Below are 11,733 nucleotides of genomic sequence, written 5' to 3'. Positions count from 1 at the left end.
AAGGATGGGAATAAGAAATGTCTTGAAATAAGATATCTCATTTCCAATATTGAAAATTTTTAATAAATATAATGATAATTCCATTCCCACCTCTTATTTCATAAATCAAATAGATATGTTAATAATAGTTGAATTATGCTCAATCAAACGAAATGGAAGTTATCTTTTTCTACTGTTTTGTTTTTTTGTTTTTTTGTTTTTTTTTTTTTGTATAATTGTAATATTAATAAATATTTTAAAATAAACATCTTAAAGAATTTAATATCTATTAGCAGTATAAAAGTCAGTAACATTTTCTCTGAAGTCAAAGACTTAAATCTCCACCTCCTCTCTTAAATTTATAATGATATAGGAGGAAAAATTTGAAAAACCTTTAATTAGTCTTTTGTCTTGGCTTGGAAAAAGAAGGTTGAATGTTTCCAAAAATGTTCATAATAATAATAATAATAATAATAATATTATTATTATTATTATTATAAACTAGCATAATATCAAAATCAATAGCTAATTTTTTGAAATACTTATCTTTCAACCCTCTCTAAATCCAGGTTTAAATTTCACTCATTACATTTATTTTTACTAAATTGGATAAAGTCTCTATGAACAAAATTTTTGGATCTACCACTGACTATTTGGGATAGTTATCTATATAAAATAACGTTGGGACAAAATCTCTCACTTCTAATATAAGAATAAGAAAAAAAAAAAGCATTACAAGAATTAAAGAAATGAATAAAAATAAGAAACACAAGAATTTAAATTAAATATTTTAATATTAAAGAAAAAACTATGACCCACAAAAAAAACTTAATTATGTGAAAAACTATTACAATTACTAGAAAAAAGAATTTGTGACCCCAATTACGAAAAAATACTCTATTAAAGCTAGTTTTATACTACTCACACAACTACAACTAATATATGAGACTTAAATGTGTTTTTCTAAGTCAAATCATTTAAAAGCAAACATATAAGCTTCTTTCATGATGTGAAGCTACTATTTTTCTTTACATATGATAGCAGTATTGCTCTTCTAATATATATATTTTTTTAATTTACCAAATATACTTAAGAGTACAACTATCATAACCACCTCTTTCTATAGTAAATACTATTTTATACTCTTTAATTAGCTATAGTTAACACTATTTTAAAACTTCTATTTGCTATAGTATTTCTATTTACTATAATTTTTATTATTTTATATCCATCATTTTTTATTATTTGATACAATGTTTATTATTTTCTTCTCAAACTAAAATGATTTACACTTCAAACACATATTATTATAACCAAAATTAAAATTATCTGCACCATAAACATAAATTATTATAAATTAACTATAATAATTTAGGATTATAATTTTTTTTTTATCCCAAACACTCTCCTAAAATATAAGAAGATTAAGTTTGAAACTTCAACCCATCCAATAAGGCTAAATTTATAATTTAAGGAAAAGATTAAAAGTTATGAATCTGACACAATGATGATACTTGGTGTTCTGTGCACATTCAGGTTTAAGTAAGTGTAAGCGTCAAAATCACACACCTGCATGCATGCAGCGGAAGCCATCGCCCATGCCTTCCATCACTAAACTACACGTCGGTCTGTCATTTGTCGACATGTCTGAATATTAATTCTTTATTTTACTGATGATAATTTTGAGGGGTTGACCGTAATAAAATTAGTAAATTAAAGATGTATATGAATTAGATTGGATCGAATTCGGATTTTTTTTGGATAACTCAAAATTCGAGTTAGTTAGATTGATAAACTAAAAGACTCAAATAAAATCTTTAATACAACTCAATCTAAGGTTGAGTTGTCGAGTTATAATTTATTTTTTTCTTATTAATTTTAAATATATAAATTTATTTATAACACATAGTTAATAACCAAAATTTCATAAAATTCAAAATTTTAAAACCAAATAGCTATGATATTTATTTCAAACTTCAAACAAATACAAACATCATAACACTTATAAAATAAAAGTATTAAAAATTCATAAATTCATTAATTCAAAATAGCCAAATTTTAAACAAAGAGAAGTATATATTTCTTTTCATTAATATATATGTAACTCAGGTTGGATTGATCAACCTGAATTTTTATTTAGCTAATCCGAGACCCAACCAAGTCCATAAAAAAAAAAAAAAAAAAAAGTTCAATCCAATAGAACCTAGAAACAAAACTAACCCAACAAAATCCTTATAGTTTGAGTTGGATAGTCTGAGATGTTCATGTTGTCAGGTTTTTTTTAACACTCTTAATGTAAATGGTAAAGAATTTACAGATAAATATCACAACAAGGCTATGTTTAATGCTCAGTAATTAAAATTGCTAGTCATTGTAATGATTTTTCTATTATTCATAATTCATATAATATTGTTGATTAATTTTTTGAAACGTATTAATTAGCCTCATTCTTCATACGTTTACGAGGAAGTAAACATTCTCATTTTTTTTAAAAGAAAAATCAATTTATAATCCTAAACTTTAAGAATTGTGTCAATTTAAAAGTTGAACTAATAATTGTGTCAATTTAAAAATTGAACTAATAATTGTATCAATTTGGATTATGAACTTTTGTCGTGTATATCAATTCATATTCTTTATTACGTTCTATTTGGAAAAACATCCAATGAAACTTATAAAGGTATCAATTAAACATCTAAACTTCTACAAATGAATTAATTTAGACTCTTTTAGTCATAATTTCTTTGGAGTGTCGTCTATGCATTTACTTTAATCGCTTATTTTGTAAAAGTGACATTTTATGAAATATGCCTAAACACATTTGAGAATTAATACATGAATGATTTTAAAAAACAGTTGTAATGAAGGGAGGAGTTTGATTAAGTCAAATTATATGTTCTACACACTATGAAGCACAGATACTTCATGTGAGGCAAAGAATCAGTATCAGACACGTATCGGATACCGATACTTTCAGATACTTCATAGATACGTATCTGACACGCGATTTGACGTATCTATACTTTCCAGATACGTATCTTACATGCGATCTGACGTATCTATTCATATGCGTACCTTTTTTTAAGAAAAAAGACAAGTAACTCATCTAATCTTTTCCAATCTAAAATTAGGCAACCTATTTAAAAAGCTCACTACTCGAGTTCAAAACTAAAAGAAAAATAAATAAATAACGGATTAAACCATAGATTAGAATCATCTAATCTCCATCTTCACATTTGAGTCACCACAAAGTCCACCAAAATATAAACCATTTAGACATCTTCAACAATAAGTTCTTCGTTTATCTTCATACTTCTCTCTCTAATCTTCTTCTTCTTCTTCTTCTTTGCAATATGAGTCACTTTTTTATTGCATTTTATTAACTATTGTACTTCAACATCTTAGATATTGCTTTTTTGTATTGTATTTCAGTGTCCGTATTCTATTTTGTGCTATTGTTATTAACTTGTATGTTAAATTTATTTATATCCTAGATTTTTTTAAAGAAAAAATGTATCTTCAACGTATCAGTATCCTCGTTTTTTAGAAATATATATATTAAAAAATAAATATAAAAAAAAAGTGACGTATCTTTAGACGTATCCGTCTCTTAGTTTTTTAAAAATTGACGAATCGTCATATCCGATCGTATCCATATCGTGTTGTCATAGCTTCATAGACGCATACGATATTGGTTGAATAAAATCTAGAAAAGAATATAAATTGATATATTTGTAAAAACTTAGGATTTAAATCGATATACTTATTAGTTGATGATTTTAATTGATAAAATTTTAAATTTATAATATAAAGTGATATTTTTTTTAACGATATATATGAGATAAAAATTAAATCTCTAGAGTTGATGGTACAAATTTTTGTTTCAATCATAAAGCCTTTTTCATTTGTCTTTTATTAAATTGCTCCCAAAAGCTTATAGTAATTTATCTTTTTAGACAAGCAATTATGCAAGCATAAAAGACAAACTACTCTCCAATCAACACTGTAATAGTCGAATATTGAATAATGATGATGATGATAATAATAATAATCAGCTCTTTAATAATTAAGTACGCGTCGATTCTGATTCCTGAATTTAGTGGTTTCAAAAACCTCGAAATATAAAAAAGGAAAAAGCATAGATTAGTGTGGCGGTCACTTTCTTCTATTATGTAACAGAGAGAAAAAAAATATATATTTTTATGTTTTATATTAAATGCTCATAAAAGAGAATTTTATTCAATTTTAAGGTGGTGGTATATTAATTTTTTATTATATACCTCTCAATCTAAACAAGAAGATTAATCTTAGAATACTAAAATTAACATAATTCAATATCATAGTATTTATGTTATCCATCTCAATATCAGAAATTGGATTTTCTTCACTCTACACATTAATTAATTCAATACCTTTCAAAAAAAAAAAAAAAAAAAACAGACTAGTCTTGAAGTGAAAGAAAAAATTCATTATTAAGGTGAGACACCATGTTCATTTACTAAATATTTTAAATGAAATTAAATTAGGCATGCTTAGATCTAAAAGGGTAAGGATAATTGTAATGGACAGCGTTTTTAAGAATAATAACTCTATATATAACATCATTTTTTAAAAAAAATTACAAATATAGCAAAATCTATCAACAATAGACTTCTATCACTGATAGACTCTTATATGCTCTATCACTTATAAGTCCCTACCAACAATATGGTATATCAACTAATTGCAAACTAAAATTTACCATATTTGTAATTTTTTTACATTATAATATAATGCTAATACTTTGAGACTGATTACTACATTTACCACTATTCCAAAGAGTAAACAATGTAATGGGAAGGTAAAATTGTGGGAGATCTATTTTTCTTTTTCGGTTTTTTTTCTTTGAGTTAAAAATTAGAGTGTACCTAACTATTATATCTTGATATAGATAATCTGTAAAATCTTATTCAATTGAATTTGTAGTTTAGTGATGAGGGTGCTATGAATATATCAATCTAGTTGAAATATTCAGGTGTATTTACCCATATCCTTTAATTTCTTGTAAACAAATTACAATATAGTGATCAATTTTAACCTTTTAAATAGAAAGTAACAGAATTTTTTTGGAAAGTTATGGAAAGCAGAAAATATAAAGGAGGAAATGGTAGATCTTTTCATTTCCAATATTCAAAACTACAATTACTGATCATAAATTTACCAATAGGTAAACTTATTGAGACTTTCCAACCCCAAAAAGAAAAAGAACCCATATGTAGTAAATTAAACAAACCAAGAATTTGCAAATAAATATTCTAAAACAAACCCACATCAAAACACACTCAACAACATATCATGAAATAGAGAAGGTACTGGTTAATTAAACTCAGCACTGGAATCCCTTGGGAACATTCTTTTGGCAAACATTAAGGAGCAAGCTAAGGGAGACAGGAAGGTTAAGGTTGAGGCCCAAAAGGTTAGCCTTAATGGCAGTGCAAAGGCAGACAGCAGCTTCAAGATCAGCAAGACCTTCAATCAAACTACAGCATGGGGTCACTGGGGGCTTGCCGATCGTAATGTCGACAAGGCCACCGAGCAGCTTGGCGCAGACACCGAGCTTAAGGGTGTCTCTAGGGCATTTTCCATAGCCAGATGAAGGGCTGGGCTTGACCACTGGAGGGCATGGCTTTGGCTTGGGTGGGGCAGGGACATAGCAATTATTACAAGCTGAGACGAGGGAAAAGAAAAGGAGATTGAGAGAAAGAAGGAAAGCAAGAGAGGCTGTAGCTTTGGAAGCCATTTGGATCCTTCTTTGGTTTTTCTTCACAAGAAAAATGAAGGGATTTTGGGGTATTGGTGGTGGGAGAAGGGGAAGAATGAGTGGTGTTTTATAGGGTTTTGAGGAAAGAAGAAATTATTTTTTGTGAAAGAATAATATGTTACCACTAGGCTCTATAATATGATACAAAATAACCTATGTGTGGCCTCTTGGGATTTTAGCTGGCAGGGGTTATTTGAAGAAGAGAGCTCAGAAGTTTAGGCAAAGTTTTGGAACTTTGTGGGATGACATTTTGGGAATATTCTCTCAGTGTTCCCGATTTCTTTCTTTCATACTTTGTTTCATTTTTCTTTGAGAAGATCCATAGAGCTGCAAATGTTGATATGATCTAAATTAGCTTTCTAGAGTATTTGACAAGTGGCTCCACTAGGGATGTCGTTGGTGGAGGGCAGATTTTTCGATTTGATGGTGGTTTATTTGGGTTCATGAATAATGGAGAAAATTAATTATGTTCCCACATTAGCATTTACATAATTGCACACCCATTTTGTTATATACTCACACGACCAACAAAAAGGTCAATTTTCTTTAAAGAAAAATGATCAAGGAAAAGTTTGCTGTGTAGAAAACTATGGTTGAGATGAAAAAAAGGGAGAGGACGGTTTTTCTTTGAAATCAAACTATTAGGAAGAACTCTCCAATTTCCTATAAACACTATCTCAACTTTTTCAGGTCTACTGAACGACATTTCTTTTTTGTAACAATCTACAAATGCATGATATCTAAATAAAAAATCGATCCTCAGGATAGCATCGAGCTCTAATAATTCTAGAGGGATTAAATCAATCAACATGCTATGACACTCAATCACAACTTCACAACCTCTATAGAATTCTTTTACTACCAACACTTCACCAACATGAGTAGAAATAAATAGTTCATCAAGCATATTCTCTAATATCCTACCAGTATTCTATGCAAACATGCTAGAGATAAATGAATGAGTTGCTCCTGGATCTAACAATACATATGCAGGTCGTTTACAAAGAATTACCATACCAGTGTCACAATATTCGCTCTCTATTCAGCTTGTGTCTCCTGAATCAATTGAGTGCACTCCCTCTTGAAATGACCCGTTTGCCCACACTGATAACATGCAGACATTTTTTCCACTATAACATTGCCCCAAGTGGTTCTTACCACAACTCGCACATGAGGGATTCCTGGCTAAACTAGTAATGGATTCACCTGTATGTCCTGACGTGGATCCTCTAGTCAAAACAACTGGCTGACTGGATCTCCTTCTGTCCTATCTCTGCTAACTCCCAGCTCTGCTACCTCTGGAAGTTGATTGCCCACTATAACGGGGCTTGAAGTTCCTCCTTCCTAGCACTCTTAGAGTAGATCTTCGTTGTTCTCTTCCACCTCCCTACTCCTGCAATCCACCTCTCATGGCTTATCTATCCTGCTCTTCCTCTGTCAAACTCTTCTCAACTCTCATCATCGTCTCGAATAACTGGGAAAATTCTTTCTAGTTAGTTGTGGTGGTCACTGGTGTTCGAATCTTCTTCCTCAAGTCGTTCTCAAACCGCATACATCTGTCTTTCTCTTCAGCAATGATAGTAAAGGTATATTAAGATAGCTCAGTATATTCCTGCTCATACTCTGCTACTATCATCGAACCTTGGACTAACTCCAGAAACTCATTTCTCTTCGCCTCACAGAATGAACTGGGATAGTACTTGTCTTCAAAGGCTCTCTTGAATTCTTCCCATGTCATAACCTCAGAACTGCTCCTTCTGGAGCCTATGACTTTCCACCACTTCTCTGCCCTCTCTTGGAATAGAAATATCGCTAACCCGACCTTTCGGTCATCGGAACACTTCATCACACTAAAGAATTTCTCTATCAGATCTAGCCAAATCTCGACATCTGTCGGGTCTGTCGTACCTTCCAACGTCGTTGCACCTAATCTTTCATCCTTTCTATTCCATATTTTTTCTCTGAATCCACCTATATGGATCCTACGCTAGCCTTAATCTCTATGCTATTCTGTCAAAAACTCCATCCTCCATGTTAGAGTCAGCTCTATCCTGAAGGGTGCTAGACTTTGCCTCATATGTGGTCTCTTGTGCCACTGGTTCTATAACAAGGTCTTGATTCCCTCGTACTACAGGATCTCTGGTAGGGTCATGATCCCCATCTACCATTTACTTACTCAGTCTGTCACTTCTTCGAGGCATCCATCCTAAAATAGTTCACAATCATTAGGTACATTACAAGATTGACATGCTCCTAGTCTAATGCATGAGCCTATTTCCTCAAAATCTTATGCTCTGATACCAACCTGTCACACCCCCTCCCGATTACCTTCTTAACCTGGGAAGAGCTGTGATGATAGTAGACGTCGATCATCTTACGACACCTACTACCCATCTTACTTCCTGATACTTGTCTCCATTGCATTTGTTGTACCTAGTTAACAGTTAATGTATACATATGTGGCCTCTGTTGACATACTCTTAACCAAACATACAAGCATGCTGATAATTTGTAGAAATACAAGTTATTTTACCTCTTTTATCTAAAACAATTAAGAAAAAAATCATGGACAATGCGACAAAATTGGTAAGAAATTCATGATTTCATTATATTATGTGATGCACTTATACAACATTTCATAACCCTTAAAAAGTTATAAAATTGTGCTTTTGGAAATGCAGAAATCCTGTCATGCGATCAACAGTTCATCGCGGAGGAAATTCCTAATGCCAACATCGAAACTGCATAGCTGGAGACGCATAAACTAATGCGATAAAAGAAAAGGAAGGTGACATGGCGCATAAGCGGTAGAAGTCAAATCGAAGACCAAGTTGGTAGCTGACAAGAAAGGTTCACGGTAGAGCCAATAAACTTCTTATGCGCAACAGACGGCACGTCAGAGTATGAAATTTAATGCATGTCGTCAGAATAATCATTAGTGAGAGATGGAAAAGCTACCTCGTGATGCCTATAAATACCCCCACAAGATTTCCATGCAAAAGAGAGGAGACATTGGAAAAACTCTGCAAAAATCTTCACTTCACATAATTCTTTCGAGCCCTCATGAAATATTGAGTGAATACTAAAGAGCTCTTTTGGAACAGAAGGGAAGCCATCTTTTTCAACACAATCCTCAAGAAGCAGTTGTTTAAAGAGCTGGAAGGAGCAAGAAACTGTCACCTATGACTTGACTTTTTATATCTATCTCTATATCTTCTTTTTACTACAGTTGTTCATATTGTGTAAAACCTTGAAAAACTCATTTTATCAATATGAATGCATTCACAGTTTATTATTCATCTATCTCTTCATCTTTATCCATAAGTAACTAACTTCTGTATGGGTTGAGAATCATTGCAACTAATATGAACTAAGTAAAGCTTGATCATGTGTTCAACATATTTTATGCATGCTTTATAAGCTATTTGAATTAGTTAAGAGATTGCTTTAAATAGACTGAATCTATGCTTGAAAAAGTAAATGATTTAGACTTCATAAAACAAGAAGAGATTACCTTTAGAAATAAAGAAATATTTTTTGCATTAAAAGCTCATCGCATGCATCCTAGAAATGGACAATGTGGCTAAATATACCGAGAAGTGTAGTTATGATTTGCGAGTAATTTTCTTAAATGCATGGTTTGTGCATTTACTTAGGGAATGTTAATGAATATGTGCCTCAACCCTAATTCATCCCTTGGAAAACTCCATTGCATTACATAAGTTGCTTCCGTTATGATTGTGATTTCCAATGCATTCATCATCTTTCATTTCAACACTTAGGAACATAAACTCATTGCCTTTGTTTAACAACAAATTAGCAACAAGATCGAAACAATAGTTTCATTGCATCAATAACAAGTAATCCCTGTTTTCGACCCTGGACTCACCAGATGCTTAGTTAGATTTACACTTGGATTTAATTAGGCAAAACAATGCACTCTTGAAGACATCATAGAGCATTTAACCATCACATATATTAAAACGCATCACATACGAATCTCATTATCACGTAAAAACACTCCCAAAATTATATACATCACTAAAGTAACTTTACATAACCTTATTCCATATTAGTGTTATCTAGGGTTCTATCCCTTACCCCTAATATGTACATGAAAGTCTTAGTGTTTAAACAAACCATGATGAACCACCTAAACTTCTTTTGTTCCTTTGAGACCTAAACTTTGTAGCTGACTAGCAGATCAACTAGGCTTTAGAGAATTGTCCGCTACCTGAGGAAAAGAAAACATTTAGAAAAGGTGAACTAGAAATGCCTAATGAGTGACTTTCTTTTTAAAACTTACATATGCTAAGAATATGATATAGAAACATAGTTACTGAATAAAACATGTTTCTCTATGTTTTAGGTTTAAGAAAAAATTTTAAGCCATAAGAGATATAGATTTGTATAAGTACTTTTAAAATCCTGGAAAACTCAAATATCATCAATCTGTTTGAAAATCATCCTCTTCTTGCCTTAGTTGAGTGAGAGTCCTTTTTCTCGAGCGCTCAACGTCGATTTTCTTAGCTGATATAGAGTAATCTCAATACAATTAGCATCGATCATATTGTTCCTACGTATGCGTGGATATACCCTTAAGGCTAGTAATAGTATTTTACCCTGGATACCGTGATTCCTTAGGTATCAAGGGATCCAGATACCTTCATCTCCTTCAGTATCTGGTTTCTTCAATACAAACTTTTTAAAACGTGGTTTAGGCTAAAAACTTATCATACTAAGCATTAAGCATCCCATTGTAAAACACATCATAGAAATAGAAGTCATAAGAAGTAATTCATCTTAAAGAATGCTAATTAACACAAGGTTCAATCAATAAAACTCAAGTATGCTTCATAAAATTCTTTTCAAGATCTAACATGCTTTGGGCTTTAAAACTTTCTTTGAAAATTAGAAAAGCATACTTAGAATTTTTGGCATAAAGCTTACTGAAAGGCATGCTTCATTTTACTTCAAACACTAATCTTTAAAAGAAAGGGACCTTGTGTCCATATAATAAGCTTTCTAAAGTTTAAGCATGCGTTTAGGAAATCACTTTAACAAAATCATGTTATAAACATGTAAACACATTAAACTTCAAATAACCATATGTTGGAAACTTCATAGAAAATATGTACTATAAACCATAGAAATCAAGTTAAGGTAACTCTTGTGAAAACTAGTCACTCACTGTCTTGTGCTACTCCCCAAGGGTTAGAAGCTTCTCCTACTTGTGTTTGCCCTGTGACTTATAAAGCACAGATACAGATACGGCTATACGATACATATATGATCGAATACGGTGATTCGTCAAATTCTAAAAAACTAAGATACAGATATGTCTCAGGATACGCCAAATATATATATTTCTAAAAAATGAGAATACTGATACATTGAATATACATTTTTTTTCCTTTAAAAAATATAGTATATAGATGAATTTAACATACAAGTTAATAACAATAGCACAAAATAGAATACAAACACTGAAATACAATATAAAAAAAAAGCAATATCTAAGATGTTGAAGTACAATAGTTAATAAAATGTTGGAAAATGACTCATAATGCAAAAAAGAAGAAGAAGAAGATTAGAGAGAGAAGTATAAAGATAAACGAAGAACTTATTGTTGAAGACATCCAAATGGTTTATATTTTGGTGGACTTTGTGGGGACTCAAATGTGAAGATGGAGATCAGATGATTCTGGTCTATGGTTTGGTCCGTTATTTATTTATTTTTCTTTTAGTTTTAGACTCGAGTAGTGAGTTTTTTAAATAGGTTGCCTAATTTTAGATTAGGAAAGATTATATGAATTACTTTTCTTTTTTCTTAAAAAGAAAAGTATGCATAGAAATAGATACGTCAAATCGCGTGTCAGATACGTATCTGGAAAGTACCTGAAAATATAGATACGTCAAATCGCATGTCAGATACGTATCTGTGAAGTATCTGG

At 31.2% G+C, this 11,733-nt stretch overlaps 1 protein-coding gene across 1 annotated transcript; it reads right to left on the bottom strand.

Moving 5' to 3' along the window:
- Positions 1-5,111: 5,111 nt before the first annotated feature.
- Positions 5,112-5,846, bottom strand: LOC120092828 (putative lipid-binding protein AIR1). Its single transcript, XM_039051052.2, has one exon. The coding sequence runs from the start codon at positions 5,756-5,758 to the stop codon at positions 5,345-5,347; it is 414 nt and encodes a 137-aa protein (XP_038906980.1). The 5' UTR covers positions 5,759-5,846; the 3' UTR covers positions 5,112-5,344.
- Positions 5,847-11,733: the final 5,887 nt, after the last annotated feature.

The sequence above is a fragment of the Benincasa hispida genome, chromosome 12 (genome assembly GCF_027475165.1).
Source record: "Benincasa hispida cultivar pf3 chromosome 12, pf3_genome.v1.1, whole genome shotgun sequence".
In the NCBI taxonomy this organism is placed as follows: Eukaryota; Viridiplantae; Streptophyta; class Magnoliopsida; order Cucurbitales; family Cucurbitaceae; genus Benincasa; species Benincasa hispida.
This window is presented reverse-complemented; position numbering and strand designations above follow the sequence as displayed.